The sequence below is a fragment of the Myxine glutinosa genome, chromosome 2, assembly GCF_964187855.1.
Source record: "Myxine glutinosa chromosome 2, kmMyxGlut1.1, whole genome shotgun sequence".
In the NCBI taxonomy this organism is placed as follows: Eukaryota; Metazoa; Chordata; class Myxini; order Myxiniformes; family Myxinidae; genus Myxine; species Myxine glutinosa.
In genome coordinates this window covers 144,879,657-144,902,541 of record NC_136262.1, presented here as the reverse complement: position 1 = coordinate 144,902,541, position 22,885 = coordinate 144,879,657, and the positions used below count along the sequence as shown (strand labels likewise).

General features: G+C 47.6%; 1 protein-coding gene across 1 annotated transcript; it reads right to left on the bottom strand.

Moving 5' to 3' along the window:
* Positions 1-2,455: 2,455 nt before the first annotated feature.
* LOC144890666 (uncharacterized) lies at positions 2,456-18,903 on the bottom strand. The gene is made up of 2 exons (XM_078771781.1): positions 18,705-18,903; positions 2,456-3,260 (listed from the first exon to the last, which is right to left on the bottom strand). Exon 2 carries the CDS (start codon positions 3,056-3,058, stop codon positions 2,672-2,674), a length of 387 nt encoding a protein of 128 aa, XP_078627907.1. The 5' UTR covers positions 3,059-3,260; positions 18,705-18,903; the 3' UTR covers positions 2,456-2,671.
* Positions 18,904-22,885: the final 3,982 nt, after the last annotated feature.

The window sequence follows — 22,885 nt, the reverse complement described above, 5'->3', positions numbered from 1 at the left end:
CTCCGGCCTTGCCCCCCAGCTCTGTCTGTGCTCTGTCCCCCAAATAGTCCTACAGGTCACACAAGATCTGCCTGTAACCCTCTTATGGTTAAACTGCCAAAATCAAGACTCTCTGCTCACCTTCACTCCTTCATTCTGCTTTTCTCCGGCCTCTGGAACAAACTCCCTCACTCTCTTCAATCCCACTACTCCCTCCAGGTCTTTAAAACAGCTGTTCACCACCATTTCTTATCTTTCCCGATCCAAAACCTTGATCTTTTCTACCCCCGCTAATTTCACCCCAAATCCACTTTTTTGAAATACCAACTTCTTTCCTGGACGTCCTTGGTGTCCTTGTGTTTATTCTTCTCCCACCTCCCCCCCCCCCCTTCCCACGCCACCTCCTCCCAAGCCCTCTCCCTCCCACACATTCCCGATGTCCCTGCTCTCAAATGTTGAGTTTATGTGCTTCCCCTTCTCTCCCCATCTTGTCTACCGCTCCCCTTTTTATATACTTTGTTTGTTTGTTTGTCTGTTTGATTTGTTTGTGTGATAAATGTTAGCTCTTTCACGAGCCTCGATTAAGTATAAAAAACAAACAAACAAAAAAAAAACCTTTATCTATCAATATTGTTGAAATGAAGATCAAATAGCTGTATGTTGAAATATGTTGAAAAAGTCAAAACTTTACGTGGGGTGTACTTACTTTTTCATGTGACTGTATATATATGTATATATACATACAACCATACACCCATAGCCATACATGTTTGCTCCATTATAATAAGGTTGTCCAGTTTAAACATGGTGTAAGGGAAACTGATTGATGCGACACTTTATTTGAACCAAAAATCCCTTATTTACTTATCCATTGCATGACAATAAAAATTAAAAGCGAATAATTCCTCTTCATTGTAAACCAATGTAGTATTGTAAAAAGAAAAAGTCCACGAAACCATATAGGTTGAGTTAATCAATTCCCAACCGTTCGTAACTCAACCTGATGAACAGGAATATACTTGATCGGATAGAGGCCCAAGGAAGCAGCTGGTTTTCTTATTTGAAACGGCGATTTAAAATGTAAAGAGCGAATAAGTGAGGAACGGTTGAACAGTGCCACACTGTGGTTACATTGTATGGCACAGACAGGAAGTAAAACCACAGCATTTCATCGACACTCAATCACCATCTCAGAACAATCAAAATCGATCCTGTGCCATGAAGTCAGTGGCTCCCAGTAGCATCTCATATTTTTGAGATTCAAAACTTGTTCTTAAAACTGAACACTTTAATTTATTGATCAATTAATTAACAAACCCCCCAAAAAACAAGAAAACTGCTGATTGAAACAATTTGCAATAATTGCTGTGTCGGATTTTAAAAATAAAACGTAAGGATGGAAACACGCCAAGTGCGGATCACAACATGGTGCCAGATTGAACTTGTGTCTGATTACATTGGCTTTAGGTTTGGTATAAGAGGTGGGATTCGAATGTGAAGAGAGAGGAAGAGGATGAATGAAGAATAGCCCATAAATCATAATGATGTGTGATACACTTTTAAAATCTCATACTTTATGTCCGTTGAGCATCAACTGTTGTGAACAAAGGACATTTTGGAGGCATCTGTAAGTTGTTAAACCTTACAGATTTACAGCTTGATAAAGTGTTGGTTTTATATTTTGTTGTAATGAAAATTTTACTGTAATTCCGCAAAAAGTGTCAAAATATTATCAGCCGCTACTAAAAACATAGTGTGGCGACCCTGTTGAATAAAACGGGTGATTTAACAATGGAAATTTCCAATGATAACAAAATGGAGGTTGAACATTACGCAACGTAAGAAAATATTTTGGGTTGCATCCCTGAGCATTTCATTTTGCCTGTAAATAAATAAATGTCATAAGGTACCACATCTTAGAGTCGCTCTAACCAGTCATCATATTGCGTTTGTCATCAGGATCACAAAACCTAGGTGGATGTATAGATCAGTGGATTTGCTGTATTTTCACATACTGTCAGTGGTCAAATTGAATGCATATCCACCGTCCATACCCATGATCCTTTCTTTCCCATAAGCCCACCTCCTCCTCACACACCGCTCACCCAACTTGCAGGATGATAATATTCTTTTTTTCTCTTTTTTTCTTTTTCTTTCTCTTTCTTTCTTTCTTTCTTTCTTTCTTTCTTTCTTTCTTTCTTTCTCTCTCTCTCTCTCTCTCATTTCCTTGCTTAGTGTCCACCTGTTGCCTTACTGTTAATTTGTGGCCTCTTTACACCCTTTTGTGGCTTTAGTCTCTTCACTCTTCAATGACCTCAGCTCTTGTATAAGAAATACCATATACTGTATATATAAATGAAAACTTTTGACAAGTGTCACGTGCTCCTCCCCAAACCCCGGTCACGGTGTACCTCTGAGCCCCAAAAGGAGTCACATCAGAAAGATGTGCTATTGTGTATTTTTTATTTTTTTTTATTTTTTTAATGAACAATGGTGAAACCACACCAATCAATCGATACCAAAAACGAAGTATTGTATTAATATCGCACAATAATAACAACTTGTGCAAGTACAAGAAAACCTCAATTGCACAGCAAACACCATATAATTCCTATGATGGTACCACCAGTTTCTTAACTCAATAACTCACGGTACTCCACGTGAGCTAACTGTAACACCCCCAAAGTCACTGTCACGACACCAGGTCAAAGTCAATCCACGCTCCGGGGATCACAAGAAAAAAGGTCGCACCGAGACCTGAACCCAGGACGGCCGACAGTCGACGCTGCAGAAGAGCCGCTGGGTGCGGTGTCGGGCCGACGTCGGTCAGGCAAAAGTTCACCCAAAAGGCGACTGGGAATTCACACCTTCGGTTCACCAGACAATGACGCTGACATGAACGAACAGCAGTTCCCAAGCGGAGAACCGTGAATTCCCAAGCGAAATCCACGACACACACGAGAACCGGCTGGTGCGAGGTGAAATGGCTGGTGCGAGGTGAAATGGCGGACTGGCCCGTAATGGAGGCGTACCGGCTCTCCCGCGATGATTCACTTTCGGAACCAACAGAAAAACCCATCACGCAGATTTATCTGCCCCAGCAATAACGACACTGTCACAGGAATCCCTTTCCTGGGGAAACCAATATTCGCTCGTGACAAACGTCCACCAGCGTCCGCTCGACACCTCAAAGCAGATCGGCCTTTCTTTCCTGATCTCACTTGATCCGCTCCAGCCTCTTCTTCCTCCTCTTCCGGTTTCTCCCGATCCATTTCGTTTTTCTTTTGAAACACTAATTTTACCTTTGAAGACAATTTCACACCGAAACTGTAACAATAATAATACATGAAACTAAAAATGCTTCAAGTGGATGACAACCACAAAGTTGGAAGTAACGAATCCGTAACAATATATATATTGTTGCGGAGATGAGGACTGTATTTTTTTTTGATTGTGTGCTGTATTATTATTATTATTGTTTATTCTGCGCCCCCCTACCTCCGGAGCTGTGTAAAGGTGAAAGGGCATCCCATAATTAGTCCACAAGCATACACATCAGCCAAGTAATAGAATACCCCTGTTGATAGTTATCTCTTATTCTGTGTTTTAGGGTAAGGCTGTGTCTCCCATTAATTGAAGTACTCCATTGCACCAGTGAAAGAGAATAGATCCCCTTTCATTCCCATCCCCAAAATCCCCATTTCCTTCACATCCCCTCTCGTCATTGCCGAGCATTACCTCCCCTCCAATAACCGCCATTGACCACGAGGCAGGGTCGGAGAAGAAAGGCGTGTCTCCACCTCGTCATAGAGGGGAAGAAAGGCGTGCCCGCCCGTCGTCATCAAGGGCGGAGCCAGAGGGTCGCATGACCAACCAGGGCCGAGGTGAGCACCCCGATGGGCGTGTCCTGAAGGCCGGCGGCTTAATCGCCGGAGGCGTTATAAAGGCGTGCACGCAGGAAGCAGAGAGTCGGTTGCCAGAGAGAGTTGGTCACAAAGAGTTGGTCACAAAGAGTTGGTCACAAAGAGTTGGTCGTCAAGAGAGAGTCGTGAAGAGTCAGTCAGTGGAGTCGGTGGTCAGTTGGTTGCGGTGAGGAGTCGGTGGTGGCGGTCAGTGGTTGCGTTGGTTGCGGTGAGGAGTCGAGGAGGGAGGAGATCAGAAGACAGGAAGGCCTTGAGTTGGACTAAGCAAGAGAGGAAGTTGTTGGACTGGGTGGGACTAAGAAAGAGAGAGAAAGAGTCCTGAAGCTTGTGAGGGAAGGAGAGAGAACCCGTCACACCAACCCCCCAAGCTCCGCGTTGGCTCCACCAAGCGTTCACCTCCACCAAGGCTCCACCAAGCTCCGCGTTGGCTCCACCAAGCGTTCACCTCCACCAAAGCTCCACCAAGCTCCGCGTTGGCTCCACCAAGCGTTCACCTCCAGCCATCCACCTCCTGCCATTCCTGTCATTCCCCGCGTGAGTCTGTCTTTTGTTTGTTCTGTCCTGGGTTAATTAAGACTGTAGGTAAGCTAGTATTTTCCCTGTGTCACCTGCGTCTTATGTGCTTGTAAATAAACGTGACTGCTTTCTTTTTGCTTGTGTGTAAATAGTCAATAAATTCAGTAGTATTTCCAAACCTTTCTTTGCCTTCGTTTTCCTCTTTGCATTCGTCGCCTTTGTCTTTTCCCTATTGACTAGCTGCGGTGCGATCCGGCCAACGTTTGGGTTCTAATCGGGGAGTAACTGTTCGGTCGCGGAGCCTTCGCTCGGCCCATCATAACATCTAAACCGCGATCAGTAACAATTGGTTGTCAGGAGTTGGATTCGGACCTGGGACTAAATTTGTTAGGCCCAAATTTTGGAACACCAATTGTGTTATTAAGTAACAATTGGTGTCTGGGAGTGAGATTCGGGGCCCGAACCAAATTTTTTTTTAAAACATCTAAAAAAAAATTTGGTCAAAATTTGGAGCGGACGAAATTTGTTTTGTTTTACAAAACCCGAATTTTGAAATCGCGCCATGGCTGGTCAAGGCGACGGGATGCCGGTGGGAGAGATAGACGGGGTAGAATCGACCCAGGACCCCAGGGAAGAAGTGGGGAAAATGGTGGAGGAGAGTGAAGGTGTGGTTGAGGGGGTATCAGGCGCACAAAATGGCGTCCTCGCGCACATGGTTAATGCGGCACCAAATTTAGCCGCGCCCGTGGTCGCGGCAGCCGAGCCAGAGATGCCGGAGTACATGCGATTTGTTATGGCCCAAATCATGGCGGGAATGAAACGGGAGAATGACGGTCTTAAAAAATTGAGTGATAAAATGGAACAATGGGGAAACCAAATGGAAGCAATAACGAACGGATTGGGAAACCAAATGGAAGCAACAACGAACGGAATGAGGGCCGATAGGGAGGAAAGGGAGCAGAGGGACAGAGACCGCAAGTTGGGTGAAAGGGTCCCAGGGGTGCACGAGGAGGTAAAGCGGGTCGAAAAGCGCTGGTTGAGCGAAGCGGAGGAAAGCACGGGTACAATGACGGGGGTAGAAATCGCGACACGGGGTTTGGAAAAGCCGGCGACCGATGAGGTAGAGGGTGTTTTATTAAAGCCAACGGTCGTCGAGGTGAACAAAGAAATTATGGGTATAGTTGAAATTGGAGAGACCGGGGACTTAAAGTTAAAAGAGCAACAATCGGAGGAAGGAATGGAAATTGCTCAAAGTCTAAATGCACATCCTGATGCTGTACTCGCTAATCCAAATGGAAGTTTGCAGGTTTTGGTGCAGGGAGGAAGAAGAACCCCGAAGGTGAGACGTGCTGTTGTGTATTGTGCTGGGAGATTTTGTAAGAGGATGTTTAGCGACAAAAGAATTTTCGCGCGCTTGGGATCGAGGAAGCATCCGGGCGTTGGTGAAGGGTCCCGTGTGAGTGGAAATGGCACGCGTGGGAGGAAAAAGTGTGCGTCGGCGAGTGGGTGTGTTATAAAGTGTGGGAGTGAAACCGAGTGCGAGCGAGAATGCACGTCGGTGTGTACGGGGTGTGACACAGGGAGTGAGAGCAATACGGAGTGTACGTGCGAGGGTGAGTGTGACACGGAGAGTAAGGTGGTGGTGGAACGTGTGCGAGAAAGCACACCTGAATTGGTCATGGCGCGAGTGTGGGAGAGCCCATCCGAGCGCGTTAGTGGGTGGATGCAAGAGTGCACGCCCATGGTGAGTGTTACGGAGGACGTAACGGAGGAGAGGTGTGGACCAAAGTGTGCGCAAGAGTGTGCGCGAGAGGTGTGGTGTGTAACAGGGAGAGCGTTGGTGGAATGTACGGACGGCGTTGGAACGCCGGGTTTTGTGAGGGTGAAAGGGGTAGCGTATGCTTGTGAGCATGCCGGTGAAGCATCGACGGTAACCGGGTTAGCGGTTAGGGCGACGGATAGCCGATGCGAGCACTCGGTGCGAGGGGTGCTTTGTTGGGTGCGAGGCCCGGCGCGGGTCGATGCTGCGTCGCTTCTCTTCGAAGCGTCGTTGCCGATTCGGGCTTGGCCCCGCCCCGCACGGTCGAGTCCGGGCTTTGTCGGGCGAGGCGACCGGTCCGGTTCAAGGGCGAGTGGGAGGAAGCGGAACGGTGCCCCCTCGTGGGGACGGGGTTCCGACCGGGGGAGATTGAGCCATCGGGCCCGGGACCGCAAGGTGCCGCGCCGAGATGGTGCGTGGAATCTCGGTCCAACCAAACCACCTCCCTTGAACCGAAAGCCGGACGGATTCAACCTGCAGGCGACCAAACCACCCGAATTCATTGCTCGGCTTTACGAACCGAGTTTAATGATGTCACGACGCACCGAGGCTAGGATATAGTGGACTGTGATGATGGTGATAGTGATAGTGATAGTGATTTGATACGAAATTTATAATAGTGGGTAGAATTGGCAGTAAATGGAAATTTTTTGAATTGGTTGGAATTTGGACGAACAAAATTTATAGTGAGAGACCCCCGATGTGGTGGGATGGCAAATCCACCATCCCTCACAGGTGGGGCAAATGCGCTATAGCTTATGGGGTGTATGGCAGTGAAAACTAGCCCGGGTGGGTTAGGTTATATTGTAGGGATCTAGCGAAGATGACATTAGGTGACGTTAAGGTTAGTTAGTGACTGATACCTGTAGTGGGGACGCAGGTAGATTAGTATGGATGATAATGACGAGGGAGCGCAATAGTTTAAAGGGACGACTGGGAAGCGCAAGTTTCAGAGGGGAGTAGTTAGCTGAGATGATGCCGTGTGTTTGAAGATTGAACAGGTGTGATTGCACAGGTGTGCAACTGAACAGGTGTGTGGAGCAGTGTATGAGTGAGTGGTAGTGATTGCGTGTTGTGCTGACCAAATGGTCTAGGAAGAGGAGGAGGGTGCAGGTGGCACCAGGTATGATTGCACAGGTGTGCAACGACAGGTGAATGGAGGACAGGTGTATGGAATAAATGGTATGGAGTATTGGAATGGATGGTCGTGGAGTGAGTATGGTGGAAATTGTGGAGTGGAGTGGATGGTGCGAAGGTGTGAATGGGGGAAGAGTGGACCCCCATCACGGATACCCGGGGCGCGTAGTGTAAGTGTTAGGTAGAGGGTACAGGTAAATTGTGGTTGGATATTGGCATCTGTGGTGCGAGGTGAAAGAATGGTATTTGGATGGGTGCATTAGTGTTGTGGAAATGGCTGGGCGTGTAGCCTGTTAGTGTGTGTAGTTGGTTTGGGCACTCCACCACTGTGAGGATGTCGGCCAGGTGAGGCCGCGGGTGGGCTCTGGGAGCCGGTAGTAGTTGTTGTGGATGGGGCCCGAGGATCCGGAGGACGGACCCGGGTAGCCCAGTGCCAGAGGGCACCAGTGGGGTGACAGAGCCAGGAGAGGGCCTTCCCCAGTTAGTTAGGTTGGGGTGAGGAGCTGGGTAAGCTCGGGTGGCAACTGCAGTGGTGGAGGTGTGCAGGTGGGTAGACCTGCTGGGAGAGCTACACGTCGCAGCCCAGAAATTGTGCGAAGGCACCGGGAGATGAATCGGGGGAGTGAGACCCCAAATTGAGAAGCACCACAGTTTGGTCAATGGGAATTGGTTTTTAGAACCCATAGTGTAAGTGGCCAATGGATTGGCAGGGAAATACCCCGGGTAGTGTAAAGTGTGTTAATGTCATTTAGAAAGTAGTTAGGATGAAGTCTCCTCGCACCATCTGCATCCACTCACCTGAGGTGACAGGAACTCCGCACCATGCCATGTTTAATTATTTTTGATGCAAATGTTTTGGATTGTGAGACGCATCATGACGTGGGTGTTTACATTGTGCTTTGATGTTCCATCTCTCCCTCCTTATGAGGCTTGATGATGAATTGGTGATGGCAAATTTTGAAGTAGAGGGATTGTGGAGACGAATTTGGTATAGGGGAAATATGGGGAAGACGTGACAGTAGTGACGAATTTGTAAATGTGTAGATTTTTGTACATATGGGGTAAGGGCAAGGGTAGGGTAGGTGACAGGGGGGTGACGTACGGTAGGGACGAGCTTTCTCACTTCGCCCTCCGTACGCATTTCGCCTTGCATTGCCTTATTGATGTGTACCCTTGTGACCTTACCCCTCGCTCAATTGTCTTTCCCCTTTTGTCTCCCACATGACCTGTGCGCCACTGGGTGCCGAGGGGAGCGTGCGTGGGTCGGCCATTGTGCGCCCGGCACTCTCAGAACCAGCTGTCTGCATCGAGCACCACCTATGGACCCCATGGGTTGGGGCATGGCCCCTCTGCTGGAACCGGCCATGAGGGCCCGAAATCTTGCTGGCGGACCTTGGCCACAGGGCACCGATGCCCCACAGGTGAACCACACGTAGTCGGCCCTGTGGGCCATAAATAAAATAAAAACGGACACGTTAGGTGCATTCTTTTATTGCAAATAGGCCGCCAGCAAGGGAAGATGACAACACCAGGAAAATAATAATAACCAGCAGAGGGAGCCGAAGAGCAAGAAACACCTGCAGGGTTTGGGTTTGTTGGCTTTATTTTATTGATGAACAATGGTGACTGCACCGATTGGTGCTTGGGTGTGTCTTGGTGCGTTTTTGGGTGCTTTCATGGTGCGTCGATGCAGAGCAGACTGTCTCCCCCCCAGAAAGAACAATTACAGGTCCTGGGTTAGTCTTGTAAATAAAAGTAGCGTCAAGTGTAAATAATGCTCCCCACCGTCAGTGTATAGTTTGAAGACCATTCCGCAATTCGGTTAACTGTGGGCGTAAGTCTGTTAGGCAGGGTGCAATGGAGCAGCGGGACACATTTATTTATGTTTTAAAACTGTCGCACTCAGGGTCAGGTTAAAAATAGAGGGAACTACACCTACGTGTCACACTAAAAATAAAAGTTGTAGGCCCGGGTCGTGCCTAAGAGGAGGAGGGTGCAGTGTTGCGGAGATGAGGACTGTATTTTTTTTTGATTGTGTGCTGTATTATTATTATTATTGTTTATTCTGCGCCCCCCTACCTCCGGAGCTGTGTAAAGGTGAAAGGGCATCCCATAATTAGTCCACAAGCATACACATCAGCCAAGTAATAGAATACCCCTGTTGATAGTTATCTCTTATTCTGTGTTTTAGGGTAAGGCTGTGTCTCCCATTAATTGAAGTACTCCATTGCACCAGTGAAAGAGAATAGATCCCCTTTCATTCCCATCCCCAAAATCCCCATTTCCTTCACATCCCCTCTCGTCATTGCCGAGCCTCGATTGCCCATATTACCTCCCCTCCAATAACCGCCATTGACCACGAGGCAGGGTCGGAGAAGAAAGGCGTGTCTCCACCTCGTCATAGAGGGGAAGAAAGGCGTGCTCGCCCGTCGTCATCAAGGGCGGAGCCAGAGGGTCGCATGACCAACCAGGGCCGAGGTGAGCACCCCGATGGGCGTGTCCTGAAGGCCGGCGGCTTAATCGCCGGAGGCGTTATAAAGGCGTGCACGCAGGAAGCAGAGAGTCGGTTGCCAGAGAGAGTTGGTCACAAAGAGTTGGTCACAAAGAGTTGGTCACAAAGAGTTGGTCGTCAAGAGAGAGTCGTGAAGAGTCAGTCAGTGGAGTCGGTGGTCAGTTGGTTGCGGTGAGGAGTCGGTGGTGGCGGTCAGTGGTTGCGTTGGTTGCGGTGAGGAGTCGAGGAGGGAGGAGATCAGAAGACAGGAAGGCCTTGAGTTGGACTAAGCAAGAGAGGAAGTTGTTGGACTGGGTGGGACTAAGAAAGAGAGAGAAAGAGTCCTGAAGCTTGTGAGGGAAGGAGAGAGAACCCGTCACACCAACCCCCCAAGCTCCGCGTTGGCTCCACCAAGCGTTCACCTCCACCAAGGCTCCACCAAGCTCCGCGTTGGCTCCACCAAGCGTTCACCTCCACCAAAGCTCCACCAAGCTCGGCGTTGGCTCCACCAAGCGTTCACCTCCAGCCATCCACCTCCTGCCATTCCTGTCATTCCCCGCATGAGTCTGTCTTTTGTTTGTTCTGTCCTGGGTTAATTAAGACTGTAGGTAAGCTAGTATTTTCCCTGTGTCACCTGCGTCTTATGTGCTTGTAAATAAACGTGACTGCTTTCTTTTTGCTTGTGTGTAAATAGTCAATAAATTCAGTAGTATTTCCAAACCTTTCTTTGCCTTCGTTTTCCTCTTTGCATTCGTCGCCTTTGTCTTTTCCCTATTGACTAGCTGCGGTGCGATCCGGCCAACGTTTGGGTTCTAATCGGGGAGTAACTGTTCGGTCGCGAAGCCTTCGCTCGGCCCATCATAACATCTAAACCGCGATCAGTAACAATATATATATATATATATACTAGTGGGGTCACCCATGGGAATCCCACGGGCATGGGCGTGTGTGACATTTGGACGTCTTGATTTAGATACCACATACACATACCACCGTTTAGAGGCCATTTTTTCCCGCAAAGTGGGGGTTGGCCTTTTCGGGGACCGTGGTTGTTGTTGTTTTTTGGTCCCCTTTTTGAAGCAATGTTTTACGGCCGGATGCCCTTCCTGCCGCCAACCCTGTTTGTCGCCTTTTTACGATAAACAGGGAATTACCAGTGTACTGGTACTCAATTTGCCGACCTCGGAAGGATGACAGGCTGAGTCAACCCACCTGGCATTAATTCAGCGATCGACCGGGATTCGAACCCAGGATCCTTGGATCCTAAGCTGGCACCCTAGCCGCTAGCCAAACACCAGGGACGTCTTGATTTAGATGCTGCACATTAAATTTTACAAAATGGTTACTGGCAATTCATCAGATCCAGAAATGGTGCAATGAACACAATTTATTTATTTCACATCATATGTGATCCCCTCACTCCTCTCCACCTGACACTCTCCTCTCTCCACCCTCACACCTCTCCAATCCCTCTCCTCCTCACACTCCCCTCCCATACCTCCTCACACTCCTCTCCAATCCCTCACACTCCTCTCCAATCCCTCACACTCCTCTCCAATCACTCCTCACTCTCCTCTCCAATCGCTCCTCACTCTCCTCTCCAAACGCTCCTCACTCTCCTCTCCAAACGCTCCTCACTCTCCTCTCCAATTGCTCCTCACTCTCCTCTCCAATTGCTCCTCACTCTCCACTCCAATCGGCTCTCACTCCATCTCCTTGCTCCTCACTCTCCAACCCCTAGCCCCTCGCCCTCCAACCCCTCGCTCTCCAACCCCTAGCTCCTCGCTCTCCAACCCCTAGCTCCTCGCTCTCGAACCCCTAGATCCTCGCTCTCCAACCCCTCGCTCTCCAACCCCTCGCTCCTCGCTCTCCAACCCCTCGCTCTCCAACTCCTCGCTCCTCACTCTCCAACCCCTCACTCCTCTCCAATTTCTCACTCCTCTCCAACCCCTAGCACCTCACTCTCCAACCCCTCGCTCCTCGCTCTCCAACTCCTCGCTCCTCACTCTCCAACCCCTCACTCCTCTCCAATTTCTCGCTCCTCTCCAACCCCTAGCTCATCACTCTCCAACCCCTAACTCCTCACTCTCCAACCCCTAGCTCCTCACTCTCCAACCCCTAGCTCCTCACTCTCCAACCCCTAGCTCCTCACTCTCCAACCCCTAGGTCCTCACTCTCCAACCCCTCGCTCCTCACTCTCCAACCCCTAGCTCCTCACTCTCCAACCCCTCGCTCCTCACTCTCCCACCCCTCACTCCTCTCCAATTTCTCGCTCCTCTCCAACCCCTAGCCCCTCACTCTCCAACCCCTAGCTCATCACTCTCCAACCCCTAGCTCATCACTCTCCAACCCCTAGCTCATCACTCTCCAACCCCGAGCTCCTTGCTCTCCAACCCCAAGCTCCTCGCTCTCCAACCCCTAGCTCCTCGCTCTATAACCCTGAGCTCCGAGCTGTCCAACCCCTAGCTTCTCGCTGTCCAACCCCTCGCTCTCCAACCCCGAGCACCTTGCTCTCCAACCCCTCGCTCTCCAACCCCTAGCTCCTCGCTCTCCAACCCCTCGCCCCTCGCTCCTCGCTCTCCAACCCCTCGCTCTCCAACCCCTAGCTCCTCGCTCTCCAACCCCTCGCTCCTCGCTCTCCAACCCCTCGCTCCTCTCCCGTCTCATTCATTTTGGAAATGGAAGTTTCCACACAACGCATGAATAGTACTGTAAACAATTTTTATTGACGGTACTTTTGATGTGATGATGATGATGATGGAGTCGGAATCCAATGAACTCCGCTGAAGAGGATGCAGGTGTGGGTGCTGAAGGGTTGTCCACCGCAGGGGACACAGGTGAGGGTGCTAAAGAGTCGTCCACTGAAGGGGATTCAGGTGAGGGTACTGAACAGTCATTTACTGAAGGTGAGGTAACGTAGGTGAGGGTACTAACGGTGTTGAGGTGAAGAGACCAGAGTACTTACTTTTTCCACATGCGAAATTTGCATTTATGTTTATTTAAATTATACAATGGACTACAAAATGTAAATATTTCATGATATTTGTTATATTATATCACCTTTATCTATCAATATTGTTGAAATGACGATCAAATAGCTGTATGTTGAAAAAGTCAAAACTTTACATGGGGTGTACTTACTTTTTCACGTGACTGTAATTTATAGTGACCTCCACCGCCGAAGGTGGGTAGAGCTTATGTTTTCACACCTGTCTGTCTGTGAACAGGATATATCTCAAAAAGTTGTGGAATTATTTGGATGAAATTTGGTGGAGAGGTGGGTGTGTGACAAGGATGAGTTTAATTCAATTTTGATGAAGATTCGAATCCGGATCCAGATCAGAGAATTTTTAGGTGATTCTTCACCATGCCAGTGTGTGCCCCGGTTTAGAATATTTTTAGAATAGGTACACCGTATCCCTGCATGCCATAAGAGGCAACTAAAAGGGTTGGCGTCAGGAAGGGCATCTGGCCATAAAAAAAAACATTGCCTCAAAAAGGGAACCATGATGATTGTCATGGGGCCCGCAAGGCTAACCCCCGCTCTAGCAGGGAAAATTGCCTTAAAATGAGAATTTTTTTTTTCTTCACCATTGAGTGATAGGGCCAAAAATGACAAATAGCACGATATCTCAAAAAGTTTTGGATGGATTTGGACAAACCTTGGTAGGGTTGGGTGTGTGACAAGGACGAATAGATTCAATTTTGGTGGAGATTCGAATCCGGATCAGATAATTTTTTAGGTGCTTCTTCACAGTGGAGTGATGGGGCAAAAACCGATATAGTGTGCAGCACGATATCTCAAGAGTTATGGACAGATTGACACGAAACTTGGTGGACAAGTTGTGTGTGAGACAAGGACGAATTGATTCGACTTTGGTGAAAATCCGAATACGGATCCAGATACGAGAATTTTTTAAATTATCAAGTGATTCTTCACCATTAAAGGATATGGCAAAAAACGAAATACAGTGCCTTCAGAAAGTATTGTTGCATTTGTAGGGGGTAGGGATACCATAGACCAGGTAGATTTGCATAAATTGGCATGCTCCGAATGTCCCGATGAAGAAGAAGAACCACCATGTTATAAGTGGGGAATTTGTATTAGCCAGGATGTCATGTAAGGTGTATCTTCGTCCCCATTATGAAGAGTGGGGTATGTTAATTAGCTCAGGGATTGTGGGTAATTTATCCCTTGTATGTTCGGGTTGTAATTTCCTAATTTCCTATGTTTCCTATACCTCTGTAATTAATTTCCTATGTCCCTTTTGGCACCAAACTACATAGACACCAGCCAAAATCGCCCATTAAACAGCTCACTAATAATAAAACCTACCGGAAGCCAGGACATTGAGTGCTGCCGCTGATGACATTGACTTTGGAAGCGCACAGGATGGGGGGCCGAGGGCCACACCCAGAAGGGCAGTGATTGGTGGGGGTTTTCATTGGCACAAGGCCGGGGTAAGATGGGACTTGCTGATAGGAGCAGGAACGGACTGGTAGGGAGCGACTCGCTGATTGGCGAAGCACTCCAGATGATGTCAGAGCCTGGGTGATAAATGAACGCGCTAACGGACATTTCTTCTCTTCGCTCTTCTTCTTGGCTTGACACAGTAGCGGACATTCTCTGTTCTCTTCTCCTTGGCTCCTGACTCTGACCGATTCCCTCTTGCGCCTGCTCGTTTTGAACTTTGTTGGTGAACGATTGCATTTTTATCTCTCTCTGCCTGGTGTTGGCTTAGCGGTTAGGGTGCCGGCTTGGGATCCGAGGATCCTGGGTTCGAATCCCGGTCGATCGCTGAATTAACGCCAGGGGGGTTGACTCGGCCTGTCATCCTTCCGAGGTCGGCAAATTGAGTACCAGCTTGCTGGGATGAATGATCACGGTGTGTACCCCAGTTTAGAATAGGTACACCGTATCCCTGCGCATCGTAAGAGGCGACCACGGGTTGGCGTCAGGAAGGGCATCCGGCCATAAAAACATTGCCTCAAACAGGGAACCATGATTGTCATGGGGCCCACAAGGCTAACCCCCGCTCTAGCGGGGAAAATGGCCTTAAAACGATCATTCATTCAATATTCATTCATTCTGCATCAACGCCCTTCTGGTTCTTCTCTGATTTTGGATTTCATCGCGGGCGGCCGTGCGCCGATATCTTGCTGGTGATCGTGAGCAGGAAGAGCCGCAGCTTTCCAGGCAAGAGCGACGGGCGGACGAGCGCTGCTGGCTCGCTGCAGTGCGACACACAGAGAGGCCTGGGTTCCCGCCAACGAATGAGCGGTTCCCGCCAAAGAGTGAGCGCATTTTACCGCGAAGGCCTGGACGAGTTCTGACGAGATGCACCGGTCGAGTAAAACTAAGTGCAATTAAATAACACGTTTTGCTTTTACCGTTCTATTTCCCATTGTCCGTATTTGATTCTGTGTGTGGGAGCGCTCCATATAGAAATTTTAGTGTTACCGTGTTCTATTTTGTACCGGCAATTTCCTAATAAATCCAGTATTTATTTATGTACATTTAAAATTCGTTTCGTGTGAGTTTATTTATTACAAGTGAAGACTGCATCGGGGAAGCCGTTCAGGTAAGGCTCCGGTTTCCTCTCTCCCTCGTGCTCCCCCAAGGGTATTATCCGCAATTTGATTGAACGCCTTGGCTCGTAACAGCTCGTTTGGTCATCCATGCTACCCTATGGTGATCACCACACAAGGTAGTCACGCGACAGTATTCACACCCCTTGACTTTTTCACATTTTGTGTTACAACCTGAATTTAAAATTGATTAAACGGAGATTTTTTGTCACTGATCTACACAAAATACCTCACAATGTCAAAGTGGCATTTTTCATGGACAATTTTACAAAAAAAATAAAAATGAAATGCTGAAATGTCTCGAGTCAATAAGTACTCAAACCCTTTGCTATGACATGTCAAATTGAGCTCAGGTGCATCCAATTTCCTTTAATCATCCTTGAGATGTCTCTATAACTTGATTGGAGTCCACCTGTGGCCAAGTCAATTGATTGGAAATGATGTAGAAAGAAAAGCACCTTTCTACATGAGGTCCCACAACTGACAGTGCATGTCAGAGAAGAACCTCTACCATGAAGTACAAGGAACTGTCTGTTGAACTCCAAGATAGAATTCAGAGGAGGCATAGATCTGGGGAAGGGTATAAAACAATTTCTAGGTCGAAAGTTTGCAAGAGCACATTGAGCTACATCATCAGGAAATAGAAAGAATATGGAACTCCTCAGACTCTTCCTAGAGCTGGCTGTACGACCAAACTGAGCAATCAGGCAAGAAGGACCTTGATCAAGGAGGTGACCAAGAACCCAATGACCACTCTGACAGAACTACAAATTTCCTTGGCTGAGATGAGAGAACCTGCCAGAAGGATAACATTCTCTGCAGCCCTTCACAAATCTAGGCTTTATGGGAGAATGGCCAGACACAAGCCACTCGTGAGAGAAAGGCACGTGACAGTACACCTGGAGTTTGCAAAAAGGCATATAAAAGACTCAGCGCATGAGCAAAAGATTCTGTGGTCTGATAAGACGAAAATTGAACTCTTTGGCCTGAATGCAAAGCACTATGTCTGACAGAAACCGAGCACAGCTCATCACCCATCTACCACCATCCTACCGTGAAGCATGGTGATGGTAGCATCATGCTATGGGGATGCTTTTCAGTGGCAGGGACTGGGAGACTTGTGACAACAGAGGGAGCAATGAATGAAGCCAAATACAGGCAAATCCTTGAGGAAAATCTGCTTAAGAGTGAAAAATACCTTATTAGACTGTGGCAAAGATTTACGTTCCAAGAGGACAATGACCCCAAGCATACAGGCAAAGCAACACAGGAATGTCTTCAGAACAAGATCGTTTAAGTCCTCGAGTGGCCTAGCCAAAGCCCAGGCTTGAATCCCATTGAGAATCTGTGGAAAGACTTGCAGATTGCTCTTCACCAGCGCTCCCCATCCAACTTGACAGAGCTTGAGCAAATCTGAAACGAAGAATGGGTGAAACTTCCCAAATTCGGATGTGCAAAGATGATACAGACACACCCAAGAACACTCAAAACTGTAATCGCTGCCAATGGTGCTTCTACAAAGTATTGACTCAGGGGTTGAATACTTATGTAAATTAGATATTTCTGCCTTTCATTAGCTCACCTGGAATGAAGTTCAGGGGAGTTTATGCGATGGCGCGTCGTCTGTCCGTCAGTCCATCCGTCAGTCCGTCCGTCCGTCCGTCCGTAAACACTTGCAACTTCTTCTCCGAAGCCGCTGATGGGATTGTGACCAAACTTGGTACAAATGAAATTTGTTGTGTTGTGACTAAAATTTGTTCACGGCATTAAAAAAAAAAAAAAAAAATTTCAATGAAACTTTAACTGTTTAACACAACCTTCACCACCCATGATATACCAATATTTGTTCAAGGCATTAGAAAAATTGAGGTCTGAGGAGATATACGGGGTTGAGGGATGGCGGGGGTTTACCCCCAAAATAGGTATTTTTTGTTTGTTTGTTTGTTTAAAGTCTTATGATTTTTTTTTTTTTTTTGGTATACAGAATCGAGGCTCGAGTAAGAGCGAACACATTGAACATGAAAACATGCACAGACACATAAAACATGCAATGAAGGGAGCGGGAGACAAGAGCGGGAGAGAGGGAAGCACACAAGCACAACAACAGTAGAGAACAAGGACGTCGGTAGATCTGTGGAAGGGGGATCTGGGGGAGGAGGGAGGGTACACGGTATAAAGCAAATGAACACTTCTAGGAATTTCAGGAAAGAAGTTGGGGATTTAAAGAAGCGGATTTGGGGTGTTTTAACGGGGGTAGAAAAGATCAAGGTTTTGGATGGGGGAAGACAAGAGATGGTGGTGAACAGCTGTTTTAAAGACCTGATGGGAGGAGTGGGATTGAAGAGAGTGTGGGAGTTTGTTCATGTGAGTATGATTCTACATGCTGCCCTGTCTTCTAGCAACCACTGGAATTGGTTTAAATTACATTTAGTCCATGCAGTATGCTGTTTATTCTACCAGGGTATTGATTGCCCCTGTGTCTTTTAATTATTTTGTATAAAAAAAAAAAAAAAAAAAAAAAAACCTTTGGGAGAAGGTCATTTGGCTCATCATGCCTTTGTTGTATCCACACCACTGATTTAATCCATCAAATAATCGACTTAATTTCATTGGATGGGGTGGGGCATAGTAGGGGTTGGGAGGGGAAGTAGTGGTGGTGTGGGGGTGGGATGGTGGATGAGTGTGGGTGGGAGTAGAGGTACGGGATGGGGGAGGAGGGGGATAGGGTGGAGGAGGAGAACAGTGGAGGAAAGTATAGGGACATCACTAAGGTGTTATATTTTTCCCATTTTGAAGATTGGGTGGACACGGTTATTGGTTGAGGAAAGGAAAACACCGACAGCAAGTTTACCTTTTGATGAAACCCTCTCCGAGCAATCACAATCCACACACAGGTATACACTCGCACGATCCTCACACAGGTCCTCACACATCCACACCTGCCTAACTCCCACCAGTTGTGTCAACATCCATGTACCTGCCCTTCTATCCACAATCCTACTCGGTGTGTAATTGTATTTTAAACACATCTACTATTTCCACTGCTACTACCTTTCCAGGAGACTAAACCTTAACCCTAACTACTCTGGGTTTGCTCTGATGAAGGGTTAACACTGAAACGTGAGGTTATCCTTGCTTCCAAATGGAGTTCTACACACCTTGATGAACGTTCTGTTGATTCCATCCATTTTCCTCCTACCTGTCTGTTGGCACAAATTACCTGTCTCAGTTGGCACAAATGGGCACTGACCTTAACCAGCAAGACCAGTTCTTCATTCTTTTCTTTACTCGAAGACGATGGCCCCTGGTCACTCTTCATTCTGCCGTTCTCATCCTTTCAAGACTTTTCGATACCTGAAACACCTGACGCAAGAGTTATGAAATAAATGTATAAATAATGATAATGTGTAGATTATAGGTATTAGCAGAGCAATGGGATTATACAATTCAACGAGTTGTTATTATTTATACACAAAAAAAGAAGGAAAAAACAATTAAATGTTAAAACAAAACCAAATAAGTCAGAAGCAAACAGCTTGCTCGCCTGTACAGTAAATAAAGTAGAGAAAGCGGATAAAAAGGACAAAATAGAACAAATTCCCTTTGGTCGTATAAACATTTCATGAAACAGAGAGTTGGAAACTGAATCACATCTTCCAAACTCTATTTAAACAGAAATAAAAACCCTTAAGCTGTAAAGCTCCAGAGTGCTCTAACTTCGTTACAACTCTTGACACCTGGCAGGTCTCGAGACATTGCGGCGTGCTGACTCCATCGTCTCACCATAGAGGGCCCTCGGACATTGCGGCGCGCTAACTCTATTCATGCACCATAGAGGGCCCTCGGACATTGTGGCGTGCTGACTCCATCGTCTCACCATAGAGGGCCCTCGGACATTGCGGCGCGCTAACTCTATTCATGCACCATAGAGGGCCCTCGGACATTGCGGCGTGCTGACTCCATCGTCTCACCATAGAGGGCCCTCGGACATTGCGGCATGCTGACTCCATCGTCTCACCATAGAGGGCCTTCGGACATTGCAGTGCGCGAACTCTATTCATGCACCATAGAGGGCCCTCGGACATTGCAGAGAGCTGACTCCATCGTCTCACCATAGAGGGCCCTTGGACATTGCGGCATGCTGACTCCATCGTCTCACTATAGAGAGTCCTCAAACGTTGCAGAAAGGTGACTCCATGGTCGCACCAGAGAGGACCCATGAACATTGCAGAAAGCCGACTCCATCGTCTCACCGTGGAGGGCCCTCGGACATTGCGGCATGCTGACTCCATCTTCGCACTATAGAGAGTCCTCAAACGTTGCTGAGAGCTGACTCCATCGTCTCACGATAGAGAGTCCTCGAACGTTGCGGAGAGCTGACTCCATGGTCGCACCGGAGAGGACCTACGGACATTGCGGCATGTTGACTCTATCATTGCACCAATGCACCATCGAGGGCCCTTGGACATTGCAGAAAGCTGACTCCATCGTCTCACCGTAGAAAGCCCTCAGATATTGTGGAGAGCTGACTCCATGGTCGCACCAGAGAGGACCCACGGACATTGCGGCATGCTGACTCTATCATTGCACCATAGTGGGCCATCGGACATTGCAGAAAGCTGACTCCATCGTCTCACCGGAGAGAGCATTCAGCTATTGCTGAGAGCTGACTCCATGGTCGCACCAGAGAGGACCCTCGGACGTTGCAGAGAGCTGACTCCATCGTCTCACCATAGAGGACCCTTGGACATTGCGGCACGCTGACTCCAACGTCTCACCGTAGAGCCCTCAGATATTGTGGAGAGCTGACTCCATGGTCGCACCAGAGAGGATCCTCGGACATTGCGGGGTGCTGACTATTATCGCACCACATAGGGCCCTCGGAGGTCATAAACAAATGGACGAGTTTGTTTCTTTCAATCTCGAACAGCATTGATGGCTGGACAGGGATTCCAACTTCATGGCAAGACATCCCGCCGATTGAGGTGATGCCATGAACCCCCGCCCGTGACCTAATTTCACGTTCACAAGCTGTAGGCACAGCAATAAGAGCACAAGTCATTGTGTTACCATGTTACCAGGTGTGCATTACCCCTCTTCTAAAAAACTATGAATCCCTGTTAAATTGGGCGCTGTCAGATCCCGTGTGAGCATCCCCATTGAGGAGTTAATTCTGGAAGCGCTGTCACTGTTGCTTTTCCTACATTAAATCGACAGTGACGGAGCAGGTTTAGTGAAAAGAACAAAAATTGATTACCGAGATCCACCAGGCAAACACATTTCATATACATTCACATATCACACCTGACATCTCCTCATCCCTTCTATGCTCGTTAAACTCCTTTCCTTGCATCTCCTACCAAAGTCTGTTGAATCCCACCCTCCTCTCCAGGATTTCAAGATGACAGTTCACCACCAACTTGGGTCATCTTCCATCTGTACCCATGATCTTTTCCATCCTCATTTACCACTCCCTCCCCTAACCTTACCTGCTCAAACCTTTGTTTGCAGGAGCCTGCAACCTTGATATGGTCTTCCCTCATTCATCCTCTTGTCATATCCATGTGTTTTCCCCACTGTTCCACCAACAGTGTGTTGTGTTCTCTCCTTTATCACCTTTTTTTTTTTTTTTTTTTTTTTTTTTTGTATACTGAATCGAGGCTCGTGAAAGAGCTAACATTTACTTCACAAACAAATCAACCAGACAAACAAAATATATAAAAAGCGGGAGCGGAAAACAAGATGGGGAGAGAAGGTGAAGCACACAAACACAACATTTGAGAGCAGGGAGATGTGTGGAAGGGAGAGGGCTTGGGGGGAGGAGGCATGGGAAGGGGGGGGGGGTGGAGGGAGAAGTATAAAACACAAGGACACCAATGACTTCCAGGACAGAAGTTGGTATTTCAAAAAAGTGGAATTGGGGTGAAATTAGCGGGGGTAGAAAAGATCAAGGTTTTGGATGGGGGAAGATAAGAGATGGTGGTGAACAGCTGTTTTAAAGACCTGGAGGGTGGAGTGGGATTGAAGAGAGTGAGGGAGTTTGTTCCAGAGGCGGGAGAAAAGAGGAATGAAGGAGTGAAGGTGAGCAGAGAGTCTTGATTTTGGCAGTTTGACCATAAGAGGGTAGCAGGCAGATCTTGTGCGACCTGTAGGAATATTTGCGGGACAGAGCCCAGAGAGAGCTGGGGGGGCAAGGCCAGAGAGGAGTCGGTAGAAGATGGAAAGACCACCAACCTGCCTGCGGTGAGTGAGTGAGAGGCCCTTGGAGTTAGCTTCATCGCGGGAGATTCCAATGATTCTGAACGCTTTGGATTCAACAGCGTGAAGACGAGCTAGGTGTGAGGCAGGAGCACCAGCCCAGAGGGGAGAGCAGTATTCCATTGAGCTGCGGATGAAAGCCTTGTATGTGGTGAGGAGCTCAGGTGTGCCAAGGAAGGACTTCGCACGACGGAGGATGCCCAGTCGGCGACTGGCTTTGGAGACCAGATTTGAAATGTGGTTTTCCCAGGAAAGATCATGGCAGATAGTGAGACCCAAAAGCTTGAGTGACAGAACTTCTTGGAGAGGATTATTCAGAAAGTGAATAATTCACCTCACTCTTCCTTTAGTTACAGTTTGTATACAAAAGGTTAAAAGGTCGTGGGTGATATTTACAGGAGGAGGAACATTATAAATCAACCATTAATGAGACCAAAAAATGGCACAAATCATCAAATGTGCAGAAACCTGGAACATCTACAACACCCAGGAAATACTAACCAAAGGAAGAAATTAACGATTGTTTCACACCACTCGTTTTCTATTACATCTGAAAGCGCTGCATGACGTCATCACCGGGCACTGAATGGGAGCACTCAGTTTTCACTACGTTTGTTTCCTTGTTGTGCACCGCGCCTTTCCTATTCCATCCCCAGGAGCTGCATGACGTCATCGCCGGGCACCAAAGGGGGCCCGGCGATGACGCGCGCTGAAAGTGAGTACTCAGTTTTCACTCTGTTTCCTTGTTGTACACCCACACCGCGCCTTTCCTATTCCATCCCCAGGAGCTGCATGACGTCATCGCCAGGCACCAAAGGGGGCCCGGCGATGACGCACGCTGAAAGGAAGTACTCAGTTTTCACTCCGGTTTCTTTCTTTCTTTCTTGTTTTCTTGCTTGTTTTTCCGGGCGATATCTCAACCATCCATTGAGCTAGGAAGCTGAAATTTGGGTACGATAGTGAGCAAGTGCTTTGGCAAAAACGGTATTGTTGGTTTTTTGATTAATCAATCAATTGATTAATTCGTAAATTATTACCGATTTATAATAAGTAATATAATAAATAAGTACAACAATGGCCAAGTGATTTGGCTGTAAAATATATTTTTGATTTGTTGACTAATCATTTAATCGATTAATGATTTAATTATTGATTAATGACTTTGTTAATAAA

What these genes read in the sequence shown, in the direction of transcription:
- LOC144890666 (XM_078771781.1), bottom strand. Translation starts at nt 3,058, where the DNA reads ATGGGTTTTTCTGTTGGTTCCGAAAGTGAATCATCGCGGGAGAGCCGG.